Raw genomic sequence first — 22,701 nt, 5'->3', positions numbered from 1 at the left:
AACATCACCACGCCGTCCTTTATCACTAGGCAGCATCGGGCAGCATATCCCTCTACCCAGTTACAGTCAAACATGCATTAGCTCACACTGTCACGTGGACGTGAAACGACACCGTATTGGTCCATTTCGGACCGGGAAGTTGTTTTTGTTGTAATTCAGCCCTTACGGTTTTAAAGAATTGGTGAATCTTAGTGTTATGACAGGCACAGTTACATTGTTAAGCCAATTCGTTTAGTCCTGAGTAATATCGACTCTTGATAGCTAGTTCCGGTATCGAGCCAACCGATAAACATACGTGAGTATTTCCCTTTCATTTCCATATAACTTGGGCAAGTCTGGGCGAGTCAGGTGAAGTGTTTCCCACATTAAGCTTAACCAATATGCATGTTTGCGTAAATTAGCTTGGCAATCTTAAAAATACCTTTTGTTATTCAAATCAATTATAAAACGTGCTACTGTATTCTGTAGTTTTTGGAATATCATAGTAGCTAGCTGGCCACCTTGTCCAAACAGCTGTCAAATGAGACTTAGGTAAACTGAAGTACAGTACACAGCTAACTTGTATAAGGTAATTTAACTGTACACAGTTACTTAGCTACATGTACTGTAGTTGAAATAGCTGTATAAGAAAATAGAGAACTTTTAACTTCTTGTACCGAATTAACTGGCAAAGGTTAGACATTTGCTAGCTAAATTCCTTATTGCATTGCTCGAGGTACGGTGTTAAAATGAATGGACTATAGGGGCGGATAACAAAAGTAGATACGATTCTTGGAAAAAATATAATAGTACCGTAAAACCTATTATGTGATGATAGTCTGAACTCAAGGTAGAATGCAGTAGTAATCACTGCGAGTCAGGTTTCTTCACAAAGAATTTGACTTACCTAAGCATTATTAGGCAAAAAAGGCAGGTCAGGGTTTGCCTTGCTACATTACAGTACCTGAGCGGTAGAGGGCAGTATTTCACATCTTCTGCCCTAACATTTATAGTCTACCAACAAAGGTCTTGTGTGGATAGATGCCGTCTGATTGTCAGTCCGGCACAACCAGATCGAGTTTGCAGACTTACATTGACATCAACCATTCCCCACAGTTACCATCAATTTGTCAGTCAACCACAACTTAATCGGAGCCGTTAGGCCTGTGTGGGAAAGGCCGCATATGCGGTCGAGCCAGGTCAGGTCTGTTGACGCGGCAATGATGGAGGAAGGGGCACGGAGCTGCCTTCTTCAGTCGCGCTCCATCCTGGAGCAGGACATCAAGGCTTCCTACCTGATGGATCACATGATCGCTGATGGCGTGCTGACTAGGGATGAAGAGGCGAGGATCAGGAGTAAGGTGTGTTGCTTGGCGGTTTGAGGACTACAGTAGCACCCATTTCATACTCTTTTATATATGTCCACTGAGTAACAGATGTTCAGTGTTAATAAAATATTTTTCAGCTCACCAGGAAAGACCAGGCAGTGGCCCTGTTGGAGGTGCTTCTGAGGAAGGACAACCAGGCCTACATCTCCTTCTACAATGCCCTGGTTTGCGAGAGCTACGGAGATCTGGCAAACCTGCTACACAAGAGCCTGCCCCTGGTCTCTCCCGAGGCCGAGAAGAGCTTCTCCGACGGGGGTACCCCCTACGGTAAGCTTCTCCGTGGTGGAAGTCTGAGAAGCGGAGACTAGGAGAGTCTTGAAGATGAGCCCCATGTTTTCTGACATCGGGAGATGTGCCGGGGAAGTGTTTGTGTGTTTGTGTGCGTCTGCCTCTGTGCGAGAGCCCATTCAACCCACCACATACTGCCTATGTATGATGATGTCTTTCTCTATACCTGGTCCCAGTCCAGACTGTGCTGAGTCAGGGTGGTGTTCCCCAGAGGCCTGTGGTGTTTGTGAGCAGAACAGCCCTATTAAACCGGCTCAGGGAGAAGCTGTACCGCCTGCAGAAGGAGCCCGGGTGGGTCACTGTGTTTGGCATGGCTGGATCCGGCAAGTCAATACTGGCTGCCGAGGCAGTCCGAGATCACACCCTCATCACGGGTAGGAGCAAATACACTGATGGTCACATTTCTGCCAATTGCAATTTGAAGGGCTTTGTTAGCAATAAAAATGCATGTCTGCAAAAGGAAATGGAAATTATAAAAGGATAATAAATAATAGTTGGAAATCTAATTCAGAAATTCTGAGAAAACATTCCCCACAAATGTTTTAAAAGGATAAAGGCACATCAGATGTTGTACTTTTTAGATACAGTAGTCTTGAGAAATAAAGTATGAATGAGAAGGGGAAATAAATTAAGGGAGAACATTTTGGTTTTCCACGGGTATCCCTTTTGCCATAGCAACCGGTCACAAATCTTGCTTTCTGTTCCTCACTGTCTCACCCCCCCCCCCCCCCCTTCCAGAGTGTTTTCCTGGAGGGGTCCACTGGATGTCAATCGGGCAGTTGGACCGTTCTGACCTGTTGGCCAGGATTCAGACACTGTGTTTCCGCCTGGAGCAGCAGAGCCAGGAGCAAGACCCGTCCCTATCCCTCCACCGGCTTCCCACCTCCCTGGACGAGGCCAAGGAGCGCCTGCGCTTCCTCGTACACCACCGCTACCCCAGGCCAGTGCCCCGGGGTTAAAGTTCACACCAGGCGTTTAGCGTTTTACCTTATGGACTGGTGCATAACATTTCCAGTGGAGGCTGTTAATGATGACAAGGCTCTTAATTGGACATAGACGTTTCAGCACTGGAGACACGTAACACGGCATGCGTGGTCAGATGATTAGGTTCTGTTTGTTCCATTCCCATTCAGCTCAAGTGTGTGTTTGTGTGTGTTCAGGTCTCTGCTGATACTGGACGACATCTGGGACTGCTCTGTGCTCAAGGCCTTTGACATCCAGTGTCGGGTACTTCTCACCACCCGGGACAGAAGCCTGGCTGACAGTGTGACTGGTGTGTATGAATGACAGCACTGATGCCAGTATGAGGACCTCCTTTGTGGAGCAGTTCTCAAACGCTACGCCCAAGTGGGGTGCCCCATGCGGAGGTCCAACCGTGCGTGTCTCCCCCCAGGTTCGAAGTATGAGGTGGCAGTGGATAGTGGCCTGGAGGAGAACCAGGCCTTGGAGATCCTGGGTCTGTATGTGAATGGGAGAAAGCCAGAGAAACTTCCAGAACAGGCCCGCAGCATTGTCAGGGAGTGCAAAGGTACATAGAGACACGTGCATTCTTCCTTAAAGGAGAAGTATTTGCACACCCTTTAGCTACATTTTTATAAATATTGCATGCGGTGACTAAATGGACTAAATGGACATGCGGTCCTAAATGCATTGAGGTAAAAAACAATCAGCACGTTCTTCTCCACGACAATACAAACCAATATTTTCAACGAGTAATCATCGGGACAGAGGATTTTGTCCATCTGGGTTCTGAGTAGGGCAGTGCACTTTATTTGTTTTCCCAATGCCCAGGTTGACACACCACATAAACGTCCTCCGTTCCCTATTAGTGTTAGTCTGTTGTTACTTAGTGCCTGACTTTCAACATCTTCCTTCATGTTGTTAAGGAAAACACATAGCCTCCCTAACCAGCTCCTCACTGACCCCCCCCCCCAGGCTCCCCCTTGGTGGTGTCTCTGATCGGAGCCCTGCTGCGGGATTTCCCAGACCGTTGGTCATACTACCTGCAGAAACTCAAGCAGAAGCAATTTAAGCGCATACGCAAGTCGTCCTCGTATGACTACGACGCCCTGGATCAGGCCATGTCCGCCAGCATCCAGGTCCTGCCGGAGGAGCACCGGGAGCTGTACAAAGACCTCACCGTGCTGGAGAAGGATGTCAAAGTCCCTGCCAAGGTCAGACGGGCCGGACGGGTTGGGCTTAGATTAGATTCAACTTTATTGTCATTGAACAGTGCTAGTGCAGTACGACGAAATGCCGTTAGCATCCGACCAGAAGTGCAAATAGAGGAGGGCAGAACATTTAGTTTTTACAAATATTAAGTATGTGTATATTACCCTTGGAATGTGTAGATGTGCAATGAAGGCAAATGCAGTACAAATGGCAATACTAAATGTGCAATAAAGCACATTTTACAGTGTTAGGTATAGTGTATGTTACAAGTGGGATAGAAGTGGTTTGGGTACGGATGGCAATTTCTAAATGGCATTCAAGATGTGCAAACGAGGCAAATGAAGGAGTGATGTATTGAGGTAGCATGTGCACCTGAGATGCAGAGATGGCAGCAATGAGGTCCTGAGGTAGACGTGTGTGTGTGTAACAACTGTAAAAATGCAGGCACAACGGCAATTCTAAATGTGCAAAGAGGCAAATTGAATGTACAAGGTTTATGTGCAACTGAAATGCAGGGATGGCAACAGTGAGGTTCCTGATGTAGACACGTAGCATGGCTGTGTCAGAGTAGTGTGAAGCTAAGCGTGCTATGGTTAGGGACTGTTGAGGCTGAAGATGGGCAGGGGCAGGCTTGGGTATGGCAGGGCTAACCTTAGTGGAATAGCTCGAAACAATGAAAGAGGTGCTTGTTTTGAATAGATGTGAATATCTTCTATGCTTCTGAGCCTGTTTCAACATGATCCTTTTCCGGCAGGTTCTAGCTGTTCTGTGGGATCTAGAACCAGAGGAGGTAGAGGACGTTCTCCAGGACTTTGTGAATAAGTCCTTGATGTACCGGGACTGTCACCAGCGGCCCTATCTGTACTACCTCCACGACCTCCAGCTAGACTTCCTGGCTGAGATGAACCGCTCTTGTCTAGAGGTGGATCTCACTCTTACCATTGGCCATTCTTAATGCATGTGACCTCTTTGTTTCTGTACAAACTACGTTAGGGCTGGTTCTCATTCCTGTGCCAGCGAGGTGTTTGAACCTGTTTATTTGTCCCAGTGCAACCCAAAAGTAGTCCCAGGTCGTTCCTGTTTTTCATCATACTTACCTTTTTTTTGCCGTGTTATTTAATAGTTCATATATATTCAGAAACAAATCTTTTTTTTATATGTTTATGTATATTGTTTGTCACTAAGAAATGAATTGAAATCCCTAACGTCTCCTATTGTAAGCAGCTTAAGTTAATGGCATGTATTCCACTGTCAGCATTGAGTACAAAATTTTGTGGTAATTCACATCACAGGGCTGGTTGTTAATATCCATTTGTGTACTAATTCTGGATGTACAGCTGTAGTGATTCCTCTGTCCAAAAGTGGAAACAGTGACTGACTTTTGACAGTTTGTATGTTTCTATCACCTACCCAGTGACTGACTTGACATACAAACTGGACGTATCTTAGATCAGTTCTTCATTTATTAGAAAGTGTCACTTCCTGCGTATGGTATCTCTCAGGAAACGTCAGTAACTGCCATTTCAAACCGCGCCACCGAGACATTGTGCAAAACGTTTTGTGAAATCTCTGTGCTCAGTCGTCCTTTAATGCTGAATGTGTTGTGTGTCTTCCAGGATCTTCACACTAAAGTGGTGTGTCAGTACCAGAAACACTACAGCCAGGGTCCCCCCACCTCAGGAGATCAAGAGTGTCTTTACTGGTTTAGATTTCTCCCCTACCACATGGTCAAGGCCAACCTCACACAGGTACACGCACACATTAGTATGACGGAGTCCATCACCACATCTTCACCTGTCTATTTCCTTCTTATTATTTAAATTGTACCCCCCCCCCCCTCCTGTAGGAGTTGTACTCTCTGATGTTTTCTCTGGACTGGGTCGTAACTAAGGCCAAGATTATGGGACCTGCTCATCTTATCAATGACTACGTGGCGTACGGAGCTGTACTGGACAAAGAGGTCAGGATGTGATCGACTTTACTGACAACCAGCTGTTCTCTCCAGTAAAGCACCAGGGTTGAATCAAAATGAATCAGCCTCTGAAAAACCTCCCCACAGTTTTAAGGTTCTATTAGCATTGTTCAGATAAATTAATTGTCCGCACCATAACGCTGTAGTCCAATGAAGTCGTAATGCCTCTGAAAACAAGCTCGGCCAGGCGTCCCAGTAAAAATGGTTGCATTTATCAGTTCTATCGTCACCGTGCGTCTGTCTTTATGGTCCCCCCCAGAACAGCGAGGTGCGGGCCCACTTTCAGGAGTTCCTGTCCCAGAACGGCCATCAGTTGGAACAGCGTCCGTTCCCCGATGTGGTGCAGCTGGCCCTGTCCCAGCCAGACTCCTCCGAGGTGTACCGCCAGGCGCTGCAGCAGGCGCAGAAGAGGGCCGCCATGGGGGGACTGTACCTGGACTGGGTGTACGTATCATGAGGGAGTGGGCCCCCCGAATATCTGTATTAATCATCATGGAACTTATCAATCCTGGGGTCTGTGTACCCCACACCTTCAAAGCTGGTGACATTTATTTCTTCCACCCCGCCTTGCAAACTTTTTTTTTAGCTGTTCCCCTTTATAGAAGGGAGATGTCGTGGCTTTCGGTTTTGGTGTCAGTCCTTATGATTTAAGTCTGTCGTGGGTTGGTTTGTTCCAGGAATAAGAGTAGTCTGGAGAGCCTGTCTCGTCTGGTGGTCCAACCCCACCTCGGGTCTGTTTACTCTGCCTGCTTCTCCCATGATGGCTCCAAGATCGCCTCCGGTGGCTCCAGCAAGACACTGCGGGTAAGACCTGGGTGTCGGTGCGTGTCCGCGTGTGTCCGCGCATGTCCATCCATCTCCTGTAAGACTATGTCCTGTCTCCCAGGTGTTTAACAGTATCTCTGGTGAAAAGCTGCGGGAGATCGAGGCCCATGAAGATGAGGTACTCTGCTGTGCTTTTTCCCCTGACGACCGTCTCATAGCAACCTGCTCCAGCGATAGGAAGGTCAAGGTAGGGTGTGGAGTCTGTGTGGTTGAGTTGTTTCCCAGGAATGGAGTGCAGATAAGGGAGACTTGTGTGTCTGTGTTGCTAGAGTGTTTCTCTCATTTTTAGGTGTGGATCTGGGAGTGGAAAGAGTTGTGTGACTAGTGTATCTGTGTTCGGTGTGTTTTTTAGGTGTGGAACTCGATTACCGGTGCTGCGACCAGGGTGTTTCAGGTGGAACACGAGGAGCAGATCAATCACTGCCAGTTCACTAATACACAGCGGCGCCTCCTACTGGCCACCTGCTCAAATGACAACTTAATGAACACCAAGGTGTGCCTTTGTCTGTCTTCTATGAACCATAAAGTAGGTGTTGCACTGCACCTCGCCCTCTCCAAGTGTCTGTGGGTTTCTCCAAGTGTCTGTGGGTTTCTCCAAGTGTCTGTGGGTTTCTCCAAGTGTCTGTGGGTTTCTCCAAGTGTCTGTGGGTTTCTCCAAGTGTCTGTGGGTTTCTCCAAGTGTCTGTGGGTTTTTCCAAGTGTCTATTTATTTTTCATGTGTCTGTGTTTCTCTCTACAGCTGTGGAACCTCAACAAGCCCTCCTCCCAGAACACTATGTTTGGCCACATGGAGCCTGTCAATCATTGCTGTTTCTCCCCTGATGACACCTATCTCTCCACCTCCTCCTGCGATGGAACCATGAAGGTGGGTGGAGCACTGTTGTGACCAACAAATGAATACCCTAATAGCAAGTCTGTCCACATCTGTGTCTGTGTGTGTCTGTGTGTGTGCGTGTGTGTGTGTGTGTGTGCGCGCATCTATGTGCATGCCAGTTTTTTTTTTTTACAGTGTCTCGGCATAATGTGTGTGTTTCAGCTGTGGGAGGTGTCCTCAACCAACCTGTGGATGTCCATTGACGTGGCCAGTCAGTTCCCAGAGGACAGCGAGCAGGGCGGGGTCGTGGTGAAGTGCAGCACCTGGTCATCAGACGGCAGGAGAGTCATCTGCGCCTCCAGGAACGCCGTCTTTGTGAGTGGGATGTAACGGGGTCAAAACACCAAGGCAGACCTGGGCTTTGTAAGACCCGACTGCCTTGTTGACCTGGTTGTTATGCGAGAACGGTGGTTACCCCGACACAACAAGGTCACAGGCGTAGTCTTCCGTCTCAGGAGGCTGGTTGAATGCTGATGATATTGTGTTTTTTTAATGAGCCAGGTGTATGTTGCAGTGTGATGCAGTGCCTCGGGTGCATGCGATCTCCTGGACTCCAGCCGGTTAAATATTTACTTGCATCAGTGTGCATATTAACACTGCATAATATGTAGTAACTTAATTTTATGCACTTCATAGCTTTGGTGTCAGAGTCTGTCTTTCTCACATGGAGTAATAATTGTGTTTAGCGCATGGAGATTGTTAGAGGACTTAAGTGTTTGTAAATTAGTTCTAGCATGCTAGCGTTGCATTGCAATTTCAGACATTGGCCGCATTATGAATTCAACTGATTGAGACTTCCAACCCAATTCCCACTTCTGGCTTGCCTATGAAGCTTAGCAGGTTTGGTTCTGGTTGGTCCCTGGATGTGAGACTGAATGCTGCTGGACAAAGGGAAGCCAGTAGTGGGCTGTTTCCTCTCCAAATCCCAACGCCCCAAGGCAGTGAAGGGGACATTGCCCTTCCATTTTTAGATTAAACAGGAGTCCTTACGGTCTGGGGGTCACAAAAGATTCTTTGGCATTTATTGTCAGAGTTGTTGTCAGTGGTGGTGCCCTGCGGTAACAGGCACTTAACTGATGTGGCATGGGACGTGTGGTACATGGTCCCTGGGCATGGCGCAAAGCACAGCAGCCTTTAGCTATGACACAAAGCCCAATGATGCATGTTGTCATTACAAACCTTTCATCTACACAATTAGAACTATAAAAAAAAATGCTGTTTTGTTATACGCATGCTATCAGGTCTTGTGTGCCATGGATTTCAGCCAATCAGCATTCCGTTCAAACCTGCCACTTTACAACTACTAGTGCAGTCTGGCTGTCAAGATATGAGTATCCTCTGGACAACTTGTTGTTCATGTTTGGCATTTGGACCCGTCTGTCCATGGGAGGCTTTGGCGTGTGTTCTGAATGAGAATGAAGGGAAATGGAAAGGTCTCCGTGTCAGTGTCTGTTTCTTCCATAGCAGAAACCAGAGTGGTGTCTAGTGTGAGACTTATGTCAGTCTGTAGTTCCTTGGATGGATGTGCTTTGGTTAGTTTTAGAAGAAACAGCATTTACGACTTTTTGTTTTTCAACTTTCTCCATTTTCTCTGTCTCTCTCTTTCTCTCCATCTCTCTCTCTCTTTCTCTTTCTCTCTTTCCTTTTTATGCCATGGTACTTCTCACAATCCCACACTTTGTCCAGTTGGAACATACTGAAATGCATTGCTGGCTCTCTCATCACTTAGCAGCTCAGTGGGCTATTACCATATTTCTTACATGGCGACCTAATCCCATTACATTTTAGTAATTTAGCCGGCCCGTCTTATCCCGACCAACTCACAATTAGAGCTCTACAAGGGCCGATTTTTAACCACATCTGAGCTCTGGGGCAATCAAAGTGTCTAGAGAGCTATTACTAGATTATGCATGCAAACCATTTTGTACACTGCATATTGGCAGTTAGCCTACAGTAGTGAGAGAAACACACACACACCCACACACACACACACACACACACACACACACCAGTGAGCTACTTATTACTGTCAATTACTGTGGTGTAGTGACAGATGTGTCCTGCTGTTCCCAGGTGTTTGACGTTAAGACGACCGAGCTGCTGCACGAGATCCGGACCAGTCGGCTGAGTTCGGTCCAGTTCTGTCATGCCTGTCCCAACAGCAACCTGGTGGCTTTAGCTCTGTCCCACTACGCTGTGGAGGTATCTGAACACACGCGCTCTACACACTCTCACACACACACACACACACACACACACACACACACACTGTTAACCTAGCCCTAAGGACTAACCTGTGGTGCCTGAACTTTGACCCAGTTCTAACCGTTAGCAGTTGTACTCTTTCCCCTAAATCTAACCCCTACGCCGAATATTGGCACTTTCAAACAGGGCCTAATAAGGTCCCATTTTGCTAGTTGGACCTTCCTTGGGAGGGCTTTTGTTCTTTAATATGTCTTCCTTCCAGCTGTGGGACATAGTGAGCAATAAGAAGATGGCTGACTGCAGTGGTCACCTGAGCTGGGTCCACGGAGTCCAGTTCTCTCCTGATGGATCTCTACTGCTCTCCTGTTCTGACGACCAGACTATCAGGGTAACTCTGTCTGTATACAGCCAGTTGTTTTCTGGGCCGTTATGTACTTTGGAGTTAAAGCGGTTTAATGCCACAGTCACTGTAATGCTGCGGTCTGTGTATTACAGGTGTGGGAAACCAAGAAAGTCCACACCACCTCGGCCGTCTCAATGAAGAGAGACTCAGCTGCGCTTTTCAACAACGGCGACATCACTGTGGTCGCCGCCGACAACCGCAACAGACTGCAGGTGAGGTTGGCCAGGACACACAAACACACAAAGGTCTTACAGATGTGACCAGTGTGAACCCAACAGACTGAAGTGTGTGTGTGTGTGTCAGGTGAGGTTGGCCAGGACACACAAACACACAAAGGTCTTATAGATGTGACCAGTGTGAACCCAACAGACTGAAGTGTGTGTGTGTGTGTGTGTGTGTGTGTGTGTGTCAGGTGAGGTTGGCCAGGACACACAAACACACAAAGGTCTTACAGATGTGACCAGTGTGAACCCAACAGACTGAAGTGTGTGTGTCAGGTGAGGTTGGCCAGGACACACAAACACACAAAGGTCTTACAGATGTGACCAGTGTGAACCCAACAGACTGAAGTGTGTGTGTGTGTGTCAGGTGAGGTTGGCCAGGACACACAAACACACAAAGGTCTTACAGATGTGACTACTGTGAACCCAACAGACTGAAGTGTGTGTGTGTGTGTGTGTGTGTCAGGTGAGGTTGGCCAGGACACACAAACACACAAAGGTCTTACAGATGTGACCAGTGTGAACCCAACAGACTGAAGTGTGTGTGTGTGTGTGTGTGTCAGGTGAGGTTGGCCAGGACACACAAACACACAAAGGTCTTACAGATGTGACCAGTGTGAACCCAACAGACTGAAGTGTGTGTGTGTGTGTGTCAGGTGAGGTTGGCCAGGACACACAAACACACAAAGGTCTTACAGATGTGACCAGTGTGAACCTAACAGACTGAAGTGTGTGTGTGTGTGTGTGTGTGTGTCAGGTGAGGTTGGCCAGGACACACAAACACACAAAGGTCTTACAGATGTGAACCTAACAGACTGAAGTGTGTGTGTGTGTGTGTCAGGTGAGGTTGGCCAGGACACACAAACACACAAACACACAAAGGTCTTACAGATGTGACCAGTGTGAACCTAACAGACTGAAGTGTGTGTGTGTGTGTCAGGTGAGGAATGGGAGGACAGGAGCAGTGATGTTCCAGTCAGAGGAGCAGGAGTCTCGGATCCGCTGCACAGCTATCTGCTCACAGACCGTAGCCACAGGACAAGAGGATGGGACTGTACAGGTGCGCGCACACACACACACACACACACACAAAGTCTTTGCTCCAGGCAGACAAAGGAAAATCTATTCATTTCTGCTTACCTTGTCAAAAGTCTGGTTGCTCTGAGTTTTACCATATTATCACTGCTAGTTGTCTTGTGACTACTGTAGACTGGCTTTGCACAATGGATTCCTCAATGTGGTGCGTGCGTGTGTGAATAATGTTCACCTTGCTGTGGGAGGTGTTTGTCCAGTAATGTCTGGTGACATTGTCAAACTGACAGCCTCTTTGTCTGGCCAGTCAACTCTGTCCACTGTGCTGTACCCAGCTCTCTCTCTGCCTCCCTTCATCTATTTCTCTCCGCTTTCATTCCCACTTTCTTCCTCTTTTTATCTCTTCTTTTTCTCCCCTCCTCCCTCCCTCCCTCCCTCCCTCTGCTCTCTTTGCTCCATCGCTTCCTGTCTCTGTGATAAATTGCTGTTTACCGTGTGTGGAAGAAGCCCTGGTCCCCTGTGCCTGCATGTGTGTGTGGAGAATCAGGGATGTCCCTGAAAGCCATAGTGACACACCTCCTCTGTACCTCCTCTAGTACTTTGTACTGCGACTAGAGCAGCTCCTCATGAACCTGTTTAATTAATGAAAAGGCCCTGGGCTCAAACCAACACAGTATCATTACCTAGGCCTCCGCAGTCTCTGTAACACACATACCTACCAATGAAGAGAGAGGACAGGAGGATGAAGAGAGAGGACAGGAGGATGAAGAGAGAAGATGAAGACGGGATGAAGAGAGAAGATGAAGACGGGATGAAGAGAGAAGATGAAGACGGGGATGAAGACAGAGGACAGGGGGGTGAAGACAGAGGACAGGGGGATGAAGAGCGAGGACAGGGGGATGAAGAGAGAAGATGAAGACGGGGATGAAGAGAGAGGACAGGAGGATGAAGAGAGAAGATGAAGACGGGGATGAAGAGAGAAGATGAAGACGGGGATGAAGACAGAGGACAGGGGGGTGAAGACAGAGGACAGGGGGATGAAGAGCGAGGACAGGGGGATGAAGAGAGAAGATGAAGACGGGGATGAAGAGAGAGGACAGGAGGATGAAGAGAGAAGATGAAGACGGGGATGAAGAGAGAAGATGAAGACGGGGATGAAGACAGAGGACAGGGGGGTGAAGACAGAGGACAGGGGGATGAAGAGCGAGGACAGGGGGATGAAGAGAGAAGATGAAGACGGGGATGAAGAGAGAGGACAGGAGGATGAAGAGAGAGGACAGGAGGATGAAGAGAGAGGACAGGGGAATGAAGAGAGTGGACAGGGATGAAAAGAGAGGACAGGGGGATGAAGAGAGAAGATGAAGATGGGGATGAAGAGAGAGGACAGGGGGATGAAGAGAGAGGACAGGGGGATGAAGAGAGAGGACAGGGGGATGAAGAGAGAGGACAGGGGGATGAAGAGAGAAGATGAAGATGGGGATGAAGAGAGAAGATGAAGACGGGGATGAAGAGAGAGGACAGGGGGATGAAGAGAGAGGACAGGGGGATGAAGAGAGAGGACAGGGGGATGAAGAGAGAGGACAGGGGGATGAAGAGAGAGGACAGGGGGATGAAGAGAGAAGATGAAGACGGGGATGAAGAGAGAGGACAGGGGGATGAAAACATTGATGAAAACTGAGAAAATAGTGATGATGAGTGCAACTTAAAGACACAGCAGTTTCAGCTGACTTTAAGTATTTAAACTTGATTCATGCTGTCACAATGTTTGTTTTCATGGGGTGTACTGTCAACCCCTTTTCTGTTCCATTTAATTCCCCTATCCAACACCAGGGGGAGCCACTGATTTGTTGTCATTCTAGGTCCACTGCTTCAGTGGTCTGAGACACTGCTGTTCCAGCTGAGGGAGAACTGAGGACTCCTACAAAGTCACACAGCTGTGTCCTCATTGTCATTGACTTGTATTCTAGTCTGGTTCGAGGCTGTAATTGACACTTTCATTTGGGTTTAGTCACACCTCAAATGACTTGTTTTCTTTAGAGAAGGAGAAAGAGAACAAGAGCAGCAGTGAAGAAATGTTTGTGGAGTGCAGAGAAAGACGTGTGTGTGTGTTGTGTGTGTGTGTGTGTGTGTGTGTTATAACACAGGCAGGAGGGCTGACAGCTAGACAGGTTCTGAGGACCATCAGATGGAGAACTGTAAAGCTGCTGAACCCACACAGGTGTCTGGTTCTGGCAGTAGCGCTAGAGACCGGCAGCATACAGGTATGGTAGGCAGGTAGGAGGGTTTGTGCTTAAGACCTGGCCTGAAATGTTGCTAGTGTCTGCTCTGGGTTTCCTGAATGAAAAACCAGATTGCCTGTTGTAAACACGTAGGCCTTTGTTTGTGTGTACACGTTTGTGCTCTTGCTAATCAGGATTGCAATCAATGTCTGGGCAATGGATACTTCAGTTACTTGGGAAGTCCAGTTATGTTTTATTCAAATGAGATCGAAGTGCACTTCCCAGTGTCCATTACACTCAACCCAGAGTGTCTGTCAGATTAAACCACTTTGTTGCTCTGTTGGGGTTTACTCTTAAGCACCATAAACCGAGCTACTGTTCCTAACAAACGTCAGTGTCCGAGAACCCCTCATGCTGTGTCATTCTGAAACCTTGATTTGTCTCATCGTTATTCCAACCTTGAAAGCCGTGTCCCGGTTGTATGGCAGATTGTCGCCTTGTTGCCATGCCCTGAGGCTGGCCTTGTCACTCGTTGCTTCAAAATGGCCTTTTATTTGAGGTTTAAATATTTCAGCACAAGGCTGATCCTAGATTGGGCTTTCACCTTGTGCTCTGCGTGCGTGTGTGTGTGTGTGTGTGTGTGTGTGTGTACACCAGGCATGTGTTTGCTTGTGCGTGCATGTATCTCATTAAGTTATGAGCCTGTGTGATTCTTTGTCTCCTGGCTTGTTTTGCACGGCAGTTTTCATATCAGGTGGGTTAATTGAGTTTAAATATTTTGTGATAAAACATCTATATTAATGGATTCATTATACTTTCTAAATCGTGCAGCTTTAATGAAGAACTTCAGCTTATAAAGTTCATTAACTTTGCAATAATGCCTGGTAGTTTGTCTCACTGGACTTCTGGCTTTGAAAATCTTGTCAAACTTCTCAGTAAATGTTTAGGTTTTTAATAACTTTCTCTAAATTGCAACGAATTTCCTTGTGAATAAAGTCGTTTTGTCACTTAAAGCCAGTTCTTTGTGCAATTGAGCTGCTTTGACAATATCTGGCACATCCTCACACAAAGATGTCAGGGCAGATCAGCTGTCCAACAGGGTTGATCAATCGCACAGCAAACTTTGATGCTGAAGTCATTGTCTGCCTTATCACAATGCTTTGTTATGCTCCCTTTGCATTTCTCTTATTATACCGTTTTATCTATGTATTTTTTTGTTTAGCTCCACATCTCTTTATCTCTTCTTTCATTTCTGTCTTAATTTTCCCCAAAGAGGACTGTGTCACAGTTCTCCATTGCTCCTGCTCGATTTCTCTTCTCAGTACAACTCTCTTCCTCTTTCTGTCTCTAGTTTTTTCCTCTACCTTGAGCATTTTGTTGTTTTGAACACAACAATAAGGGATTTAAATGTAACCATCTCGCTTTCTGTCTGATCCCTCCACCTCCCTCCACCTCCCTTCTCCTCCCTCCCTCCCTCCCTCCCTCCCTCCCTCCCTCCCTCCCTCCCTCCCTCCCTCCCTCCCTCCCCCCCCTCCCTCCCTCTCTCCCTCCCCCCCCTCCCTCCCTCTCTCCCTCCCCCCCCTCCCTCCCTCTCTCCCTCCCCCCCTCCCTCCCTCTCTCCCTCCCCCCCTCCCTCCCTCTCTCCCTCCCCCCCTCCCTCCCTCTCTCCCTCCCCCCCTTCCCTGCCTCCCTCTGTCCAGGTGTTGGAGGTACCTTCAGGGACCTGCCTAGCTACTTTACAAGGTCACACCAGGACAGTGCTTCACTGCCAGTTCACCCCAGACGGTCAAACCCTCATCTCGTCCTCCGAGGACGGCACCATACGGGTGGGTCCTCCTCTCTATCCACTATGCTGCTGTTTGTTCTCTCCCTCGCTGTGTGCAGGTACGCGTGCGGGTGCTGTTTTCAGATCGTTCCGCTCTGTCACTTCTCGCAGCTGTCCTGTGCCGTTCTGCCTCGCTGAGCATCTCTCATCCCGTCTCTCTCTCTGTCTTTATCGCTCCTCCACTCTTTTCCTCTCCTGTCCTCTTCTCTCCTCTGTTTTTAGGACAGCCTGTCCAATGATACACCTTTTTGCCTATGAGAATAGCCCAATATACACTCTGTTCAGTGCCTCACCTTGCTGTCAGTCAGAGCCACACAGACTCACTCTGTATTATTCTTACGCCTGTGTATTCTCTTTCTATTCATCTCCTTTTTATTCATAAGATATTAATATTAATACTGTTTGAGTTGCTTGTCTGAAAAGAAAAATATTTGGGAGATTTGGTTTATGGAAATCCGGACCTATTCATGGGTTGCACATTTCCTCACACTTTGTTTTAGGACTTTTAGGATTAAGCCATAACTTAGCGTTGTACTTGACACATCCTCGATAGGGGCTGATGAAGATTATCAAAATTATCAGTAGGAAAACTTTTCATCACCAGTTTGATACCAGCATATTAGCTTTGCTTTCAGTCTAATATTAGCAATATAGCCAGGATTTTGGGGATACCACTTAAATTTAGATAGCTAATGTTTACATTGCTAGCTTGTTTTGCCAAACTTAACTAGCTATTGCTAACCTGTCCTGAATAATGTCTGGTATATTGACAAATCCACCACTGGTGAGAGTGTGAGGTTTGAATCATGAGATCTCTGCAATATCTACCTAATTCTCACAACTCCTGGCAGCTGAACACTCATTCTCTGGGCACAGATCCATGATCTACTTACCTAAACCTCTTGTCAAGGGGTAACTTTTAGTATCTGACTCTAATATGTCTCTGTCTCCCCCTGCAGGTGTGGAGGTGGAGGACAGGTGAGTGTGTAGTGCTGCAGGGCCACAAGGAGCAGGTCAGACGCTTCTCTCTGCTCACCACTTCCCCATCTGACACACATCTCCTCAGCTGGTCCTTTGATGGCACTGTCAAGGTAATGTACACAGGCAGATAGACACCGACACAGTGAACTTGTTACAAGCACAAACCTTTGACAAAGTGCCCTCTTTCCCCAAGGTGTGGGTCATGTCTAGTGGAGAACTGCTGCAGAGCATAGTGTGTCACCAGGGGGCGGTCCTAGCCTGTGACATTTCGCCTGACGGACAGCTCTTTGCCACCACCTCTGCTGACAAGACTGCCAAGGTAACACACTGGCACATGTACATGCTTTTCAGAAGTTTGAGAGGGAAGTGCCATATGTGGCCTGGGGTGGTCCAGCAGTCTGGACTAACTCATGAACCTCCTGACCCATACAACAATGACCTCCTGACCCATACAACAATGACCTCCTGACCCATATAACAATGACCTCCTGACCTATGCAACAATGACCTCCTGACCCAGCACCCTAACATGCTGGAAGTTAACGCGTTCCAATGACAACAACCGTGATTAAGCTCACAATCACCCACCATAACACAAGGAGTCAGAGCTTGATGATACATGCAAACTGTATACCCCGTCCGGTTCTGAGCCAATTTGACCCGCCCTCTACAGGGTCCGGCTGCATTTTTTTTGCATGCCTCAACCAGGACCAAAATGCCTTGCCTCGATGACTCCGGCTGTAAGTTAAACTCAGTCTGCAGCGTCATTGCTATCGACCGCACATTTCTGACTAAAGTTCATTGGGAGATTTGAGGTGGGCCTAAAGCAGATGGCTACTGCGGTCATTAATGTAGCCAGCGGTCGAACCGCCCACTCGGTTCCACATCCTACCAGCGGTCATTAAGTCTGACTGCAACCCACGGACCATATTGTGTCCTCTCCTAATACTTACCACTCGCTTTTCCACAGTGTGAGCTGCTGTGTGTGTGTGAAAAATGGAGAGTGAAGGACCCAGTAATCTACTTGTTCTGCTGTAAGACTGACTTTGACTAATCAAGTTGGGAACTGATCTGTGCTATGACTAGGTTTTCACTTTTGCCCTTCCTGCTTTCTTGCTCTCATTCTTTACTATCTACTTCCTCTAATTGCTCTATAACAGTTCTTTTTACTGTCTGTCATTCTTTCCTACTTGTCTTTGTCTTAATTTTTGTCAGTTACAGCCTGACACAGACACAGTATGTTCCTGTCCTCTGTCATAACCAATGTCAAACACTGAACCCTGAGTCTGATCGTCTTTGTGTAACAGAAAGGTTTTGTGTTTCTCTTTCTATCCCTCCCTCTCCTGACCTTCCCATGAATACAAGACGCGGTGTCCAGGCAGACTCTTTATTTTATGCCATGTCATGTTCTCACCATTAGGAATAGAGTCAGAGACCAATGGAGATTGAACATATACTGAAAGATAAATAAAATAATCAAGTGAGGAGACTCTTTTATTAAATTGCTATTTATATACTGATTACATTCAAATAGAATCAAAGTATGGCCATTATTATCTATTAAAGAAACATCTGGATCGGTTCAATTGATGTCTGACTTCATTGTTTTAAAATGGGTATAACATGTATAGTAAAGTCCTCAATGGGTAATGCCTAATATTAAAAGTAATAGGCAACTAGGCCCCCTGGAATTGAACATGGTTTATTGAATTGACCGATGAACAATTCATAGAAGGGGCGTAACCAGAATTGCAATGTATGTTCAAAAGAAAATACTGAAAATGTATAATAATTTGACCCTCACATCCATCAGTAAATTAAATCTTTGTAAATTCTCATTGGCCCTCAGGTGTGGAGCAGTGCATCATGGGAGGTGGTGCGCCTGTTGAATGGCCACCAGGACTGTGTCCGGAGCTGCCGATTCTCCTGGGATGGTCGGTGTCTAGCGACCGGCGACGACAACGGAGAGATACGGGTGAGTGGGAAAAGAGTGTAACAGGTGTACAGGTGTGTGCAGCGGGATGAAGACAAGGGAAATAGAGCAGTATGACAGCAGGAGAGACGGGGGAGAGAAAGTAAAACACAGTCAGCCAGATTGGGTCCCTCAGGCTCTGGTATCTGCCGAGTGTCTGGAGTGGGGGAATTTAAGAGAGAGGGAGAACGGAAATGAAGGGGGAGAGAGATCAGAAAGTGGGGCAGGAGAATAAATGAGCGAGCCGGAAAGATGGAACAATTATCGTGAGGAACAGGGAGAGTGAGGGAAAGGGGAGCAGACTAAGGAGAGAAGGCATTAAGAGGAGAGTGCAGAGAAGGGACTTTTCCATGTGCCTCTTCCATCTGTTCTCTGCTTACTGTCTGGCTTACTGTCTGGCTAACATTTGGAAGATATTCTTAGTGTTTTATTAATTATATATATTTTATTAATTATATATATATATATATATATATATATATATATATATATATATATATATTAAATGGGGGTGGGGGTTCCTCTTCTTGCACAATGTTCTCTTTAAACAACTTGATAGTTCTAATGAAACAAAAAGAAAGCATGAGCATATGCAAAAAAAACAAAGGTGTTTATGAAGTCCATATAGCAATAATGATGGTACGGTAAAATACAACTAGTCTGCTTTTACATGTTGGAATTCAAGTCATGTGGAACAACTTAAGTGCACACAGGTGGACACCAATCAACTAATTACATGACCTCTAAAGACATTTGGATGCACCATAGCTCATTCAGGTGTTATAGCAAAGGTGATAAATACTTCTGTAATAATGTTTTGTTCTGTTTTGAGATTTGGAATTCATTTAGAACACTGCAGAGTTAATTTTTCACTTTGTCACTTTTATGTCTTGACTTTTATGTCTTGATCACTGGCAAAACCTCCTGATTTAATCCATTTGGATTACATGTTGTAACACAATAAAATGCAGAGAAGTCCAAGGGGGTGAATACTTTTGAGAGCTGCTGCATCAATTTGTATCTATTAGTTGTTGCAGCCCTAGTTTCAAATATTAATTTATTAATCACTGAAACACAAAATCTAATAATTAAATGGGCTCCAATGTTGACATGAATGCACATCTCATGCCAATTTGGATGTTTGAAAAACATTAAGCATCTCATGTCAAGCGTCCGGGTTTTTTTTTATTTGGTACCAAATCAAACAGTATTTACAGTGTGACATTTATGGTCAAGGAAAAGCCTATCCACAGTTTATGGTTTCAGTGCTGCTCTGTGGCATATTATGGCTCCACACTGAAAAATAATATCAACTTCAAGTATTCACATAATGTGAAAACTGCAAAGGATGGTTTATGGTATCAAACAGAATAACTTTCAAGTATTCCAACAAAATATTTAAAATATTCAAGTCAACCAGGGCAAGATCACAGTTTCAACTAGGAGCTTAGGTTTACGAATATCAAATATTGCCCACTTTCTTTTCAGCAATAAGTCCTGGTACAGAACGCAGACGAAGCGATGTACGCATGATGAATTATTCTGTTTAGATGAAAACGTTGTTGGCTAAAACCGTTAGTATCTACATTATAGTAAGCCTTAACTGAAAATGTATACAGCGACTGTTTCTGACATGGAAAAGTTCATCTTCAGTCTCGCTAGCAATTGCTTAATTCTTATGATTATTCCTAGGAAGTTAGTAGATACTAGTAAGCCTATTACTGGATAATAAGCTGTTAAAACAGCCAGTGGCAAAACCAATACAGTTCATAGATGCTATGGTGGAAGTAAACTTAATAAGAAACGTTAGCCCGACTCAATGTGTAATGCCGTGTCTTAGTGGTTAAAGACAGTGCCTCTCATGTGGAAGACAAGTTCTAATCTATTGAGAGCAACGACATTTATTAATTATTTCTGGTATATTCCACGATTCTCTCATCTTTTCACTTGATGACAACAGTAGTGTTGAATTTCAGTGGCTAGGAAAAACTCCCTAAGAAGGCCGAATTTTAGGAAGAAACCTAGAGAGGACCCAGGTTCAGAGGGGTGACCGGTCCTCTTCTGGCTGTGCCGGGTGAGATATTAAGAGTCCAATTGGAATAATTAATACATTTCTCTGGGCTAAATCCAGAGTCTATTTGATTTTAGACTAGGTCAAAAGTATGACCAGGTGGACAAGGACAGGGACCGCAACGGGCCCCCCAAACCAGGTACTCCACAGGTGTGGACCAGTACCTCATCTCCTCCTAAAATTTAAAACTGGTGGAGACTGAGAAAAGTTAGAAGTGCATTCCTCATATCCCCCAGCACAATAATATAGCAGCGTAACATCTTGGAACTGAGACGGGGGGGTCCGGCGACACTGTGGCCCTACCCGGGGGAGGCCCCGGACAGGGCCCAACAGGCAGGAAATCAATCCACCCACATTGCCAGGCATCAACCAAAGGAACACCCACCAACCGCAACCCCCCTGACTTTATTGATAGTTACTGTATAAATGTCATTCATGAATGAAAGAAAAAAGTGTGTTGTTTTGCCATGAAAGAAAAAAATATGTTCTTATGCCATGAAAGGAAATAGCTTTTGCAGACTTGCTAGCAATTGCTCAATTGTTATGACTATTCCAGTAAGTTAATAGATACCGGTAATGCCTATTACTGGCTAACATGTTGTTAAAACGGCCAGTAGCAAACGGCATACATAGCCGCTATTTGTGGTGGCGGTAAACTTAGTAAGAAATGTTAGTCGGTTTAACTGAACTAGGCTTGCCTGGTTTCTTGTTTTGTTCTGTGTCTGTTGTCTTAACCACACCATTTCAACACTTAACGTTACACCTTTTTAAATCGAGTCTCTTCAGTAGCACTTTTACTCGCACCCTCTTTTTTTACACCACTGACTGACTTTTATGTGTCTGTTTCCCACGTTTGTTTCTTTGCTTCAACATCCAAGTGGCTGAATGGTTGGTCGAGGCACCTTTCATTCCAAAATGAAGTTATTCTCATTCATTGTAGATGATGACGGAATGAAACTGTAATTTTAAATATTTATATTTAACATGGAACATTATCATTCCGATACAGAAACCGGGACAAAAATGAAGGACGGTATATATTTTCTTTCTGTATACCGTCGGGCCGTACATTATCCCCCTGTTGTTTCCATGGAAACACATGAGTCATTCTGAATCATGCAATGTATTAAATATAGCATGTTCTGTTATATAGATGTAAGGTACAGTATAGCCTATGGTTAGTTGCATAAGTCCATTCTTAAAATGTCTTTCTCTCTGGTAATGTATTGATCTGTGAAAGTCATCATTGATTCATTTGGAAATTAAAAGTTGAAAAGCGGAACATAATGTTGCATTAAATGACCTATTTCTTGCACCGCTAAGCTTGTGCTGTGACGTCGCTAAGCTTGTGCTGTGACGTCGCTAAGCTTGTGCTGTGTCGCCGCTAAGCTGGTGCTGTGTCGCCGCTAAGCTGGTGCTGTGTCGCCGCTAAGCTGGTGCTGTGTCACCGCTAAGCTGGTGCTGTGTCGCCGCTAAGCTGGTGCTGTGTCGCCGCTAAGCTGGTGCTGTGTCGCCGCTAAGCTGGTGCTGTGTCGCCGCTAAGCTGGTGCTGTGTCGCCGCTAAGCTGGTGCTGTGTCGCCGCTATGTCTCCGCTATGCTGGAGCTGTGTCGCCGCTATGTCACTGCTATGTCTATAAGGTTGCTAGTCACCAGATTGTCGTGTTAAGAAGAACTAAAATGGCCCCATCAGTACTTGAGCTATTGGGACTGTCCTTAAGCTATGAATTAGGGGTTAGCTGCCAAAAATTATTCTCAAAAGTTGAATAAAAAATTACAGGAATAAAAATGCATGAATTAAGCAAAATAAAGTACAATGCATTTGCATTTGTTAGCAGTCATGGCCGGATAGTGTTGATCACCTAAGATATTTCTGTTTTGGTCAAAAAGGTAGACAATAAAATGGTTAATGATATTATGGTTTATTACATAATGTCTGTTGTTTGACCGCTAGTTCTAAGTTGCCTTGCAGTCCTAACTAGTGTGTTTCATGTCTGGTTTGTCTCCTGTCTCAGCTGTGGAACATCATGGATGGTACTCTGCTAAAGATCTGCTCCCGTGACAACAAGGACGCCATGGACTCCCTCCATGGAGGCTGGGTGACCGACCTGCACTTCTCCCCAGACAACACTGTGCTGCTGTCTACTGGAGGATACATTAAGGTAGGACACACTAACAAACCTAGGTATAAAGCACTATTGATGTGAGCCTCAGTCCCCTGGGGGATTTCATCATTACCTCCTGTTCAGCCAATCAGAGCCCAGCTGAGGCTGACC

The 22,701-nt window shown here is 46.0% G+C and overlaps 1 protein-coding gene across 2 annotated transcripts in view; it reads left to right on the top strand.

Annotated features, from left to right (window-relative positions):
• Window positions 1-139: 139 nt before the first annotated feature.
• Window positions 140-22,701, top strand: part of apaf1 (apoptotic peptidase activating factor 1) — a 36,040-nt gene continuing 13,478 nt past the window's right edge. The window contains exons 1-27 of one of the 2 annotated variants that reach the window (XM_020042983.3): window positions 140-295; window positions 1,096-1,340; window positions 1,445-1,634; window positions 1,832-2,029; window positions 2,394-2,595; window positions 2,816-2,928; window positions 3,049-3,183; window positions 3,591-3,829; window positions 4,582-4,749; window positions 5,444-5,575; window positions 5,674-5,787; window positions 6,059-6,243; window positions 6,477-6,603; window positions 6,686-6,811; window positions 6,977-7,117; window positions 7,364-7,489; window positions 7,661-7,813; window positions 9,572-9,700; window positions 9,966-10,091; window positions 10,199-10,318; window positions 11,268-11,387; window positions 13,504-13,620; window positions 15,279-15,404; window positions 16,363-16,494; window positions 16,578-16,703; window positions 18,234-18,359; window positions 22,441-22,587. In XM_020042983.3, the coding sequence (XP_019898542.2) occupies window positions 1,164-1,340; window positions 1,445-1,634; window positions 1,832-2,029; window positions 2,394-2,595; window positions 2,816-2,928; window positions 3,049-3,183; window positions 3,591-3,829; window positions 4,582-4,749; window positions 5,444-5,575; window positions 5,674-5,787; window positions 6,059-6,243; window positions 6,477-6,603; window positions 6,686-6,811; window positions 6,977-7,117; window positions 7,364-7,489; window positions 7,661-7,813; window positions 9,572-9,700; window positions 9,966-10,091; window positions 10,199-10,318; window positions 11,268-11,387; window positions 13,504-13,620; window positions 15,279-15,404; window positions 16,363-16,494; window positions 16,578-16,703; window positions 18,234-18,359; window positions 22,441-22,587 (3,795 nt within the window). In that variant the 5' untranslated portion in view covers window positions 140-295; window positions 1,096-1,163. The remainder of the gene's footprint in view (window positions 296-1,095; window positions 1,341-1,444; window positions 1,635-1,831; window positions 2,030-2,393; window positions 2,596-2,815; window positions 2,929-3,048; window positions 3,184-3,590; window positions 3,830-4,581; window positions 4,750-5,443; window positions 5,576-5,673; window positions 5,788-6,058; window positions 6,244-6,476; window positions 6,604-6,685; window positions 6,812-6,976; window positions 7,118-7,363; window positions 7,490-7,660; window positions 7,814-9,571; window positions 9,701-9,965; window positions 10,092-10,198; window positions 10,319-11,267; window positions 11,388-13,503; window positions 13,621-15,278; window positions 15,405-16,362; window positions 16,495-16,577; window positions 16,704-18,233; window positions 18,360-22,440; window positions 22,588-22,701) is intronic. The other variant, XM_013140206.4, reaches the window with a different exon arrangement.

The sequence above is a fragment of the Esox lucius genome, chromosome 23, assembly GCF_011004845.1.
Source record: "Esox lucius isolate fEsoLuc1 chromosome 23, fEsoLuc1.pri, whole genome shotgun sequence".
Classification (NCBI taxonomy): domain Eukaryota; kingdom Metazoa; phylum Chordata; class Actinopteri; order Esociformes; family Esocidae; genus Esox; species Esox lucius.
This window is presented reverse-complemented; position numbering and strand designations above follow the sequence as displayed.